The sequence below is a fragment of the Saccostrea echinata genome, unplaced genomic scaffold, assembly GCF_033153115.1.
Source record: "Saccostrea echinata isolate AGI-Se365-2 ecotype Australia unplaced genomic scaffold, CSIRO_AGI_Sech_v1 ptg000018l, whole genome shotgun sequence".
Taxonomy (NCBI): domain Eukaryota; kingdom Metazoa; phylum Mollusca; class Bivalvia; order Ostreida; family Ostreidae; genus Saccostrea; species Saccostrea echinata.
This window is the reverse complement of record NW_026889767.1, coordinates 4,078,612-4,091,774: the sequence shown is the minus strand read 5'-3', so window position 1 is coordinate 4,091,774 and position 13,163 is coordinate 4,078,612. Positions and strand designations below refer to the sequence as shown.

Sequence of the window (13,163 nt, the reverse complement as noted above, 5' to 3'; positions counted from 1 at the left end):
GTGTCTGTAAACACATATGTGCCAATCGATCTATGTGACGATATAGCACACCAAACAGTTAACTTTTCAGTGTGCAGTGGCCTCTCCGTGTAACAATGAGGCTGTTCATTTCCCCAGAATCTCATGATTTGTTTACATATATGGTCAGACAGGAGGAAATGTGATTCGCCTGAAAACCAAACATTTTGAAATGCGTCTGCGTAATTGTCAGCAACATCAGCTGCCCAACGACAAAAATCAAATCCTGATCCGAGATACTCAAACTCTGCATTATCTGAATTTTGTACGGAAAAAGTTTGAGATCCTTCCTAAATATGTCATGAACACAAGTTTTAGGGATTCCAGTCTCTGAGGAAGAACGTCTAACCGATTTCTCTGGACTGTTAGACAGCATTTCTCGAAGTGTACTCACAGTTTCGTAGCTCCGACTTGACCTCGGCCGACCTGCTTTTAGAGCATCTGCTACTGATCCTTGTCGCTCGAATTTACATATAATCTTGTAGACATGTTTTCTGCTTTCATTACAATTCTTAAAATAGAATCTAAACTTTCGCTTAACGTCTGTTACACATTTTGTTTCATAAAATTGTTTGACGATAAAAATACGCTGTTCTGACGTGAGTCGCGCCATATTGATATAACGTTTAATTGAAATGATGTCATAGTGTCGGAATGTCATAAGTTTTGGCGCATTATTTTTTCAAATAGTACAAACTTTCGTTTGAGACCTTTCGAATGATATCAGTTTCATAGAAATAGCACGGGATTTAGCGAAGTTATTAAAATTTTAAAGCATTACCTTTTTTTCGGACACCCTCTACTTGTTTCATCAACTTGTTTTTCAATTGATTACCTTGTTTTAGAAAGTGTTTGCACATAGAGCATACTCTTATATATATATATCGAATCAACTGGGAAACATAAACTCTTTATGCAGATGATTGGGGAAATTGCTACTTTAATAAAAGGAGCTGGAGATAGAAATAAACTTGGTCATCATAATCCGACGTTATAAGGAAAGTAGACAAAAGTTTTTTTTTTGAAAATCCATGTATTTCATAGAAATTACTAGAATATTAAGCTTGCTTTTCCACTGTTAATGTCAAAGCATATTTATCGAATCTGGACCAAGATGATAGAATTATAATAATCTCAACTCAAAACAAAATATTTTAAATAATATATCTTTATTACATTTTGCTTCGTAGTTTACAGTTGCATTGCGCACAATAGTTTAATTAATAAATTATCTTTTTTTGAGGGGGCTGGGGTGTTTGGGGGTGGGGTGGAGTCTTTTCTTCATTAATGATACATGTAAAATGATTTTATTAAGACCGTTTATTATTCACCACATTTTTTTTCTACTCTAAAGATATTTTTTATAAATGTCAACTCAAAATAAACAAATCTCTGGCTGATTTAGATAATTTTATTTTATAAAGAATACCTTTGATCCCTCTATCAACTTAGTGACCATGACGATAACATAGATGTTTTCTTGCCAAATCATCGCCCAAAAATCTTGTACTGTGTTCTTCCTTGGTCCTATATAAAAATGCAGAACACAAAGATATATAAAAATTATCATTGAAAAATGTTGTCAGAAGCCCTTTTTATAAATAGTCTTTCTTCGCCTATTCTCTGAAACAAAGTCCTGGTATATTGTTGTTATCACAGTGCTTCTCCAATTCTGGCTTTTCTTTATGCTTTATTGCCACAAAAGATGCCATGTCCCCTCTTATCTTGTAAACACAACCAGCATTTAGTTCTCTAATGGTAATACATTGATATTTCGATTAATTGCTTAAAGGATTTATAAAGGAGTTGTCTCCTCATGTCTCACTGGAGGATCAAAATGCTTACCAAAGCAGGTTGTAAAATTTTTTTGTATAAATTGAGTTACACCGATTTTAATTTAGGATCGAATATTGCTTGATCTGGGATGGTGATGTTAAGGTTGCCAATGTGCTTATGACTTTAAGATACTGCAAGAAAAATAGATTTTCTGGATGAGTGAACTTGATTAAATGTATTCGGTGAAATATAGAGATAAATAACAGTTTTCAAGCTCAAAAGTTCATTTAAACAATACAAACTGGGAGCACAGCAAACGCGGACCTCTAAAAACATCAGAGGAGGGATCAGATGTCATGGAGAAGTAAGCAAACCCTGTCGACCGGTCACACCTGCCATGTGCTTATTGACATAATTGTGCAAACGGAAAAAGACTCCCCAAAACAAATATAACTCTCACATGTATACTCACATGGATGACATTATTATAATGAATACTTACTATAATTCTCTGCAAGATTTTACAAGATTGCTTAGATCAGGTCCATTTTCAATTAACTAGTAATGCTACCCTCTTGAACAATCTTGCATCACTCGATGCTTCTTAGTATGCTTTAGTTTATGCATTGATCTTTTTCATGAATGACAGATAAAATAAATGATTCTGCGGCAAATCCATTTCCAAAGTGCTATTTTCAAATAAAATTACCTTGGGTAGCAATATAACGCTCTTCCCCTTCTACATCCTACAAAAATTATTTTTGATGAATAATTCAAATGCACATGAAATTGACATGCAAATTCTATTTTTTTTCCGATGTAAATTGTGAAATATTATGAATAAAGACATATGGAATAAGTAGTCTTAAAAGTTAGTTGTACCTTAATGTAGTTTGCATTGATGTAATCATTATCTGGACAATCACTCAGAACCACGCGGGAATGGTCATCTTTAAAGAAAGGTAAGCTTCAAATCTTTACTTTAAATTGCATGATGTGGTCAAAATATTGCACATATTCGTATATTTAGATGGAAGTGTTTTTTTTTTTTTTTTTTGTGTCAAGGTACAATGCACCATAATTCATATCTGTTCAATAACATTCTTATGTACCTATATACATGTATAGTTAACCATAGTAAATTTTTATCAGGGAAGTCACTAGAAATATTCTCATGAGTTTAACGGAAAGAGGATTTCCGTGAGAAAATTATAGTAACTTCCATTAAATGAAAATCTCTTGTTACAGAGTTTAAAGATAACAATTCCAACCTAAACTAAAAATATAAAATAGTTAATTAACTGTACAAATAACTTTATTTTGGCAAACAATGAACAAAAATGACTTTTAGTCATTTACCAACAAAAACGTAATTTTTTTAGCGTATACATACATGGAAATGTTGTTTTGTATCTGTTTCTTGGCATGTTTTGTTGTAGTTTACCCGCAGTACAAGGAATATGTGGCTGTTCTCCATACGGTATTTCCTGAAAAAATTCCAAAAATACAGTCAAATGTCTCATGCACACGCAAATCCAGAAAATTCGGAATATCTATCGGAGTTGAAGGTTGAAAGTCTCATTTATTCTGATTTACCTTAAATTCCTCTGTGAATTTCTTATTTTCCTCCGACGAAAATATTTTGATTATATTTCCAAGATCACCTATTTTGATGAGTGTTTTCGTTGGATCGATGTTTGTGACAATGTATTCAACTCCAACATTATCTTCTACATGCCTACCGTTCTCAGTTTTGTTGTCCTTGTCTTCAGTTTTGTTTACTTGGATATCTATAAAAACTTTTTTTTATAAATATATTTATCTAATCCAATTTCAATATTAAAATCAGACAATACTGCAAATCTCACGCATGCATGCCAAATCCTTTATAGGTAGAGTATAAATTCCCTACAATGCCAGAATTTTTTTTTCTCAATTCCAGTTTTATATTCAAACACAATAATTTTGCAATTTTCTGTTACATGCTCCAAATTTATGCATCATCATATTGATATTTATTTAGTAAATCAATTCATGTATACAGACATAGAAATGATAGGATTTTTATTGATAAAAAGAAAAAAAAATGTCAGAAAGACAATATGCGTATCTTGTTTATATTTCTTAGGCTCTTTTATGTATAACATACCGTTGTTAGACACATGTTTCCTTTCTGGTAGTTCTAAATCAGCGGCTTTTTTCTGTCGTGCTTTCCTAGAATATATTTATAAATTCTGCAAATGGAAATCAATGCAGTGCTGCAAGGAGTTACCAAAAAAGTTTACAGCAAAACGCTATTGTATGGAATAATAACAGAATTCTATTACTTCACTTACCTCATGAGAGCAACCACTAAAACAGTGACCGCTATGACGACAATAATAATAATCGGGCCACCTACGCCTGCAGCAGGGAATGTCGAATCCTGTCCCTGAGCTTCTGCAACTGAATTATTCCTTTTACATTTATATCAAGATGATAATAAGATAAATATTTACATATTTTTGGTTCCATTTTGCACACTCAAATCCAACTGGATCAAGGCCCTTTTGATGATATCGTATAAATCGAGGTGTTATGTAACAACTCCCCCCTCCCACACACACACACATACACAAGAAATCCCTCGATGCTCAATGACTATAAGTGTCGAGTCCAGATCTAAATGTACAGCTTTTAAATACCATTTGATGGCATTCCAAAATGACTGTAAAATTCTCGAAGTGACTTGAAGTAAGCAAATAAAGAAAATCATTTTGCATTTGGCTTTTAGGAAGATATATCTCATATAACAAATCTTTTCTGTTCTATTTAATGTACGGTTATGTAATACAGTTTTAAATATACATTATGTGCAAGTTTTTCTTTAAATTTTTTGTGCCTGACTTCTTAAAACACTTATATGTGCGTTATAGGCTAAATATTCAGCGTCTGAGAAAAAAATAGCAATTACAAGAAAGTTGTTCCTTTGCAGCATTCCTTAAATTTATTTCCTCTGTATAGTATGTAGAGGTTGAAAACAACTTTCATGAAATTACAACACAATATTTACATGTAAATGTAACATATGCTGAATCCCTAGAATTCCTTCTTTTGTTGTATTTCTGTGTTTCTATATCTATGTTTAAGTTTAATACAATTTGTATGTTAGAAAGTAAGATAATTCAAAAATATTTACAAAGGTCAAATTACTTAGGATAAGCTACAAATTTATTTTGTCATGTTTACTATAATTTAGTACCAGTTATATTGCAGAAATCTCCAATGTATCCCACTAGGCACTGAGCACATGTCCCAATCTTCTTATTGCAGACAGACAAACAACTTTTAGCACAGGTAGAACTGCACTGGAATCCAAATGTCCCGTTGTCACATTCTGTATTAAAATCACATACTTGACCTTCTTTGCAGATAAAATTTTTTATCATGAAATTTTGTTTATATAATTTCAAATTTAAGTGAAATTGAATTGACATCAGATTAGATTTTTGGACCCTTGGAAGGCATGTTTATCATTGTGAATACAACTTATGAACTAATATAATAAAACGAGCTCGATCGAAACAAATTCATACCAATGTGACATTTTTCTCCCTGATATCCAGGTTCACATTGCCCGGAACAAGATCCACTGACATGATGACAAGTCTCAGGACCCCAACAGTGACCACACTCCTCCTTGCAAGCTTTGCCATAGAATCCCATACTGCACACTGCAACATTTATCAGAAATGAACTTATTATTCCTAAATGATTGAATTTATATAGTTACACTGATCGTTCATGTATCTCCATTATCGGAATATATTCAAAACTATGTATACCGTAACACTGTCACTACCCTATTCCCTCCTCCAAGGCACAACCTGTCCTAAAATGTCACTATCACAATCTACATGTACTTCTAAAATTTTTAGATTATCTATTGAAGGAGAGACAGAGAGAATAAAAGACATACATAGTCATTAACTGGACAAAAATATCCCTATCCCGTTCAATTGAGGAGGATACATTAAATGCACACACAAAAAGCATCTCTCAGTTGTATATGATCATGTACTTCGAGGATACCTTTGGATTACATTGTTTACGTCAGACAAGAAGTTATATCTGTACATGAAAGGATTTGTATTTTTATACATCTCTGTAATTAAAAAAATATGTGATGAAAAAAGCTTTCTTTTAAAAAAAAATACAACTTTTTTTCAAATCGTGGATATGTATATAAAACGTTCCTTAAAATTCAATAGAATTTTGAATATTTTCTGCGCAATAAAAAAATAAAAATAACAACAAATTGAAATCATAATACTCATACTTAACATGTATGTATAACTGAAAATAATCATGAATGAATAACTTCACACGTAGAGTAACTTTTCTTTCATCCACTGTTATTAGAAAATCATCCAGTCGATTTACTTTCATCGCACTGGTCATTTGTCCACCCTTCTTTACACCCTCCAAGACAAGTCCCGTTGCTTTTTGAGCAGAACAATCCTCCAGCACAATGTTCACTGCAGTTATACATACAATGGTTTCCGAAAGTCCCGTCATCACATTCTATAAATGGATATATACTTTATGTATTCAAATTACGTATTTTCATTCATAAAATTACAAGCATCAAAGGCTAAGATAATACCTATTGAATCAATATTACATGTCAAATAATAATTATTTTTTAAAAATGCAGAAAATGTTGATCAATAAAATATATGACTGCTTGTCAATTAACAAAAGTAGTTGCTTAGTGTAAGGACGCTACAAGTTAATTTAACCTGAGGATATTGTGTACTGTGAACAGAATATTTAAACGTAAAGATAGAGTCACTTAAGAAATTGGTTAATAAAGCAGGCCGTTGTGTACCTTGATCACATCTTTTATCTAGGGTATTCTTCCATCCTGGCTTGCAGTGACCAGAAGGACAAGAACCTGTCACGTGGTAACATGTCTCAGGACAAGCTCCACAGGAAAGACTACAGTTTGAACCATAGAATCCTTTCTTGCATGCTGAAAAGATAAAATATGGTTTTGTGCAAAAAGTCCAAATATTATACTTTCATTTAAATTAGTTGAATCTGATTCGTAGGGGAAACATTTGTTAAAAAAAAATATTGCCCGCTGAATGATGAAGCCACGCCCTCCAGCGTAGCAACAGTCAACATTGCTTGACAACGGTTGATTTTCCAAAAAATAGTGACTGCGCAGAATTAATGTGCGCAAGGTTCATTGTTATAAGCATTTGTATGAAACATTAAGTATAATATAATAAATATTGCATGTAGTTGAGTGTAACATCGTAAATTTTCACCCCACGAAAACCATTGTCAACCTCGGCTGCAAACAATGGTTTCCCTGGGGTGAAAATTTTCAATGTTACACTCAACTACATGCAATATTTATATAATATCAAAATATTGGATTTAAGGTCAACAAAAATGAATTTGAAATTGAATAAAAATGTTTTACGTCAGATATCCTAACAATAACTTGACAAATGAATCTACTTCTAAATAAATTATTTGTTTTGTTATATAATTTACTTTCATTGCAGTGAGGACTTATCCATCCATTTGCACAACCTTCGGGACAGATTCCGTCGGATCTATTGCACGGCAATCCACTAGCACAATGTCCACTGCAGTTTTTCTCACAAAAGTTTCCAAAGGTTCCGTCATCACATTCTGAAATAAACTGATTGAAATGAAAAGTGATGTTTCTTTTAAAAGAGTTGTAATGAGCATTTGAAAATAAAATAAACCAATATACCTTTATCGCATCTCTGCTCTTCGGTTTGTTTAAATCCAGGCACACAGTATCCGGAGGGACAGGAACCGTTTACATGGTTACAAGTAGCGTTTTTAGCACAATGTCCACAGCGAAGACTACAATTCTGTCCGTACATGCCAGGGTTGCATGCTAAAAAGAGGATTTCGTATTAAACTGTACTCGAAGCAAGTCACACATCGAACAGTCCTTCATTATTTGAAGAGAAGAACCTTTGTCGGGAAGAATTAGTTGTTTTAAAACAATTATATACAGTAGGTCCATGAAAAAAGCTCTGTTGCAGAGAAATTTTATTTAATCATCTCTGTTCTACTACAATTATTTTAGCATATCATATACTTTTTTAAATTGATAAAAATACTACGATCAGCAATGAAAAATACCTTAGAATTAAAATAAGAGCAAATAATGCCAGATTGAAGTACTGTACGTGTACATAAATTGGCGTATTAAAAATTTAGCGCAATCAATGGGTATGGAGTTGTTGTTGTCGAAATCATGAATTGGCGCTATGCATGTCCGTACTATATTTTGTATTTATCAATGATTTTTTAGCAGTATTCATGAATTAGCGCATCGCTGTCTGCGCCATCCCCGCTAAAATATGAAGCCCGCTTTTTTAAGTACACATGAAGTATATGATGACAAGTTAAGCTCAAATTTAAGCCGTTAACTTAGTATATGTTATAAATCATTCCTCTATTGGTTTTTTTCTGTTAATTTACTTTCATTGCAGTAGAGATTCATCCATCCGTCTGCACACCCTTCGGGGCAGACTCCGTCGGTTTTATTGCACGGCAAACCTCTTTTACAGTGTCCACTGCATTTTTTCTCACAATTTTTTCCAAAAGCTTCGTCTTCACATTCTGAAATAGTATATGTAGTTGAAAACACATTTGTTTAATTTAAGATCATGAACATATTGGGAAGTTTATCCACATACCTTGATCACATCTTTTATCTTGTGTACGTTTGAATCCTAGTGCACAGTTTCCAGAAGGACAGGAACCTGACACGTGATGACATACCGCTTTGTTATCGCAATGTCCACAAGGAATGCTACAGTTCTCTCCATAAAATCCATTATTGCATTCTACAAATTTTATTACATCACAAAGTACTCCGTGGCACAAAACTCAATGGAAGATTTTTTTTAATTAGAAAGAGATCCACTTTTTTGTTTGATTTATGATTTTGTAACAACAATTATTGTTTTTCTAAAATCTTTTATTCACCGTTTTGCTTTTGATATTATTTAATTTTTTTTTTGTTTGGTTGTGTGTTTTGTTTTTAGAACGGATTCTAGTTGTAGAAGAATGGACATCAAATTTAGATAAAAAGGAAGAATAAGTAAATCTCTGTACTCGTTTTATCTTAAATATACCAGCTCTGTATGTGAAACGTTGGTCTTGTGAACAGAAGGTTCATATCTGCGTAAAGCAATCCAACCCAAGGCATTTTACTTTACACGGCTTGTTCTAACACTGTAAAAAATGCTAGGATTTTGGTGATGAAACCACTTAGAAAAAAAATCTGAAAACTTACATTGATACATAAATCAGATTATTCAACGACAGGGTGAATATCAAGGGATTCATTCAAGACTGGTACGTATTTTGCACCATAGAATATACCAAACGTCATAAATTGAGCTACAGTTGCTAATTTCTGTAGGAAAGTTAGGACGTAAGGTTTTATGTCATTTACCATAATTCTGGTAAATTAATAGGTTGTTTGTCAATGTTTTTTTTTTTTTTTTTTTTTTTTTTTTTTTTTTTTTTTGCATTCAGCATGCTTAGTTTGATTTTGCATTTTGCTGACTTTCTCAAGCTTTAAAGAGTCACCCTCTTTAGTCACTTAATTCTTTTCGCCTGTATGGTCATCTATGAAAACCTATATTCAAAACAGTACTACCAGTCTAATGAAACTTTAAAGTACATACACACCTTGATTGCATTTTTTATCAGGAGTATGTTTCCATCCTGGTTTACATAATCCAGAAGGACAAGAACCATCTACGTTGTCACATTTTGTGTTGTTAAAACAATGTCCACATTTAAAACTACAATTTCTACCGTAAGAACCATTTTCGCATTCTGTAAACAAAAAAGTTTGTGTCACATTGTGAAAATACACCAAAATATGAGAAAATCAAATGTCAGTATGCAAGACAAAAAGATCATGTAGATTAAAAGTTCATAATTAACTTAACCATCGAAAAGTATGTACTTTATCCCGGTTTGATAGTTATTAAATTATTGCCATATGTTAGATTTATTTACCAAATAATTCATTCTTACTCTGTAGCTTATGTAATTTTTATTTTTATTTTTTTTAAAAGACGGCCTTTAAATTGTGTTAAAAGATAAATCTTTTAAACATTAAGTATCCTATATTGCTCCCATATTAATCATAGTTCATTAGATCGTCACGGTAGCTGAGTCGGTAGAGCGCTCGCACCGTGATCGGAAGGTCGTTGGTTCGAACCCCGGCAGCGACTGACTTAAGTCGATAAAAAAAATAAGTAGCAACTGTTCCTTCGCCAAGCGCTCAGCACTTTAAAGAAAAAGTTGCGAGTCCTTCTGATAAGACCTTTAAAACCGACTTCCTGTGTCAAGGCAGGCGTTGGCAAGATAAAGATCCCTCACTGCTTAATGGCCCTGAGTACAGATTTTAAGTCTAAATTAAAGCCCCTCACCCGAAGATTTGGTTTTCAAAATTTTTCGTATTCTGTACATCACCGTCAGTATTACAAAAACATAACTTTAGGAATAATTCAATAAAATAAAACATAAAAAAAATACAGCAATCTCTAAGAAATATGTTTCTGTGAAATTTCATTACTTTTTGAAGCCTTTAGAAGTTAACAACAGCAGGTCCAAGTAATTTCTGAATAGCCCTTTATCATAAAAATATATATGGTATAAATAATGATACCTTAAACTTGAAACTCATATACAATATTAGTTTTTCTGATATACAAACTAGATCCCCCTTTTCAAATTTATTACAGAGTGGCGGATTCTTTAATCACACATCCAGAATAATTGTTTCAAAGAATTGATGATTTCTTTAAAATAAGAATTCCTTCTTTAATGTGTCATTAAAAAGTAAAAAGCACATGATGAATGAAATCTACTTTGCAACCAAATATGTACACGTTCAAATTTTATCAACAAAAACAACAAAAATATAAGTATTTTGTGTCATTTATAATCCTTGGTATCAAGGCGTGTGCATCGGGCACTCACTAAATTTCATCTGTCTATGCTATGAAAATCATATTAACAACAGGCATTTTTAAAACCCATTCTAACTCGAAATCCTGGATCCGCCCCAGGTAGGTTTTCGTGTCCGAGTTTTCTAGCGAGGGTCTGGTTAGCGGTGTGAATTAAAATCTGAGATGTAAATGTAAAATGTGCCTACAAGGAAGAAATATAGAGAGAAACTTTTAGCATCTGACTGTACTAGATTTACCACCAACCAGGCGTTAGTGTCCGTGACTTTCCATATATAGTCAAGCTGGAAAAAAACGTAAACGGACACTTGTAGATTTTCCCCCAGATGTCTTTTTTTTAAATACAGATATGTAAAATACGGATTGACAAACAAGAGCATATCAAATTCGAACTGCCAGTTAAAGTATTCACAATAACTTACTCAAAATATGGAAGTTTAAAGTTTGAGATTCGAAAGTGAAGCATAAAAAGGAAATTTTAAAATTACACGATGCAGAGTTAAGATATGAGTTTAAGATCAACAAATTACGACTGTAGAGAATCGCATATACTTTTTTTCAATCAAATTCTGAATTTACACGTCTGATTTTTTTAATACGATTTTTCTCCATAATTTTAAGCATCAGAACATCGCTGAGTTTTTTTTTCCTCAGTAAAATAGGAGTCCAGACAAGTAAAACAGTTAAATAATAATCATATGTTTAAGTGCAATAATATCATGAAATAATGCATTTTATGCCTTAAATTAAAATACTAAAACCCATTTACTCCCGCAAGCTTAATAATACTGCTGGTTGCATTAAAATAATCATTGCTTGACCATAAGACTAGGAAACTCAATGAACTAGTTGAGAAACATTTCAATCTTTAAGGTCAAAAATGGGTGGACATTTCAATAGTGGTTATTGACCATGACCCCAAATGTACCAATGTTCAAAGATTTAGAGAAAATGTGTTTAAAAACACGAAGTAGCAACAGTAAATAAAAGATAATTACTATAAATGAAATAGTGTAATGAAAATATGAACTCACTCAGTGGTGAAAACTATGTTGAAAGAACAGGTTTTGCTAGGTATTGTCAAGCATTTTTGAAAGAGCAAACACAACTTAAGGATAGGAATCAGGAAAAGAATAACTAGTATTATTATATTTTCATGTTAAATACTAAAATCTGATAGGTTAAGACGCATTTAACAATCCGTAATGATACTCTCAGCGTTAGCAACACTATTGACAACGGGTAATACAGCGAAATTGTCACAAGCGTGCAAATCATGCGCGGACGGTTCACCGTAGAATTCTCAAAACGTCAGTTGTGCGTTAGAAAGAAGTCGAATAAGCTTGACGTCAATAAAAGCTTGCGTCCGGGGTAGCTTACTTGAAAACAACAAATGACAGACGAAACATGCTTGCGATTGCAGAAATAACAAAACTTTAGATGATAAAAATCTCTTTGAGTATCAAACAAACAATAAACGCGGGTATGTTTAGGCTTCCCAGAGAATATCGCAGTGTACTCTGTGCCTTCACTTCTCTGAACTACACATGTATGACGTCATAATTGAAAATGACGTCAAGTCACTGCAAACTTGAGCTGTTATGATGGGGAGAGTGTCATAAACTTTACACCTTACTGTAATCTGCATGTGAAGTGTCAGAAAGCTTGAGTAAAATAAACGTGTTTTCATCTTTTTTTTTAAAATCTTATATATCCGAATATTTAAGATAACTTTGCTTTATTACTCTTGTTTAAAAGTCAGCGTGTTCAAAATATATAAGAAAATATACGTTTGACATTTACCCTTTTGTATACCCGTGGATAGAAGTAGAATTTATAATATGTGTATAAAAGAGCCTGGCGCAGGTGATTAATGAGGATTTATTTGAAATCTTTTGTGGAAATGTGCAAGAAGAGTTTCCCTCTAACTGAATCTTGCTTGGGAAAAATGGGTGATGACTTTCTTTTAATACAGATGACAATATTTAGTGGAAAATACCCTCAAATTTGTCGGTAAGATGAGTATATTGTGAAATATTTTGTACCAGATTAATAGTATAACTTTTACCAAGCACATTTCGGGTTCATCAGGATGCGAAGAGTTTATTAATGTGACAAAATATTAATGATAATTGTGTTAATCAGCTGCACAGAGGCGATTTATGTGAAACACTTCGAAAAAGTAGTAGAAATGACCGTCATGTGATCAACGAGGTCATATGATATCGTAACAAATACGTTTATATATAGCCTAGAGATCTCTCTAGTATATAAATTGATTGTACTTAACTTACAAATAAAAATCAAAATCGACCTTGCAATGCAGTGTTATATTTCAAA

The 13,163-nt window shown here is 32.7% G+C and overlaps 1 protein-coding gene across 2 annotated transcripts in view; it reads right to left on the bottom strand.

Moving 5' to 3' along the window:
* The window catches only part of LOC133189382 (uncharacterized), a 433,972-nt gene that overhangs the window by 12,485 nt on the left and 408,324 nt on the right, over nt 1–13,163 (bottom strand). Inside the window, exons 7-22 of one of the 2 annotated variants that reach the window (XM_061324762.1) lie at nt 9,532–9,681; nt 8,529–8,678; nt 8,311–8,451; nt 7,568–7,717; nt 7,342–7,482; nt 6,665–6,808; nt 6,217–6,357; nt 5,370–5,507; nt 5,036–5,170; nt 4,131–4,239; nt 3,944–4,008; nt 3,391–3,584; nt 3,188–3,281; nt 2,677–2,744; nt 2,504–2,540; nt 1,448–1,545 (exon numbers count right to left, since the gene is read on the bottom strand). In XM_061324762.1, the coding sequence (XP_061180746.1) occupies nt 1,448–1,545; nt 2,504–2,540; nt 2,677–2,744; nt 3,188–3,281; nt 3,391–3,584; nt 3,944–4,008; nt 4,131–4,239; nt 5,036–5,170; nt 5,370–5,507; nt 6,217–6,357; nt 6,665–6,808; nt 7,342–7,482; nt 7,568–7,717; nt 8,311–8,451; nt 8,529–8,678; nt 9,532–9,681 (1,955 nt within the window). The remainder of the gene's footprint in view (nt 1–1,447; nt 1,546–2,503; nt 2,541–2,676; nt 2,745–3,187; nt 3,282–3,390; nt 3,585–3,943; nt 4,009–4,130; nt 4,240–5,035; nt 5,171–5,369; nt 5,508–6,216; nt 6,358–6,664; nt 6,809–7,341; nt 7,483–7,567; nt 7,718–8,310; nt 8,452–8,528; nt 8,679–9,531; nt 9,682–13,163) is intronic. The other variant, XM_061324761.1, reaches the window with a different exon arrangement.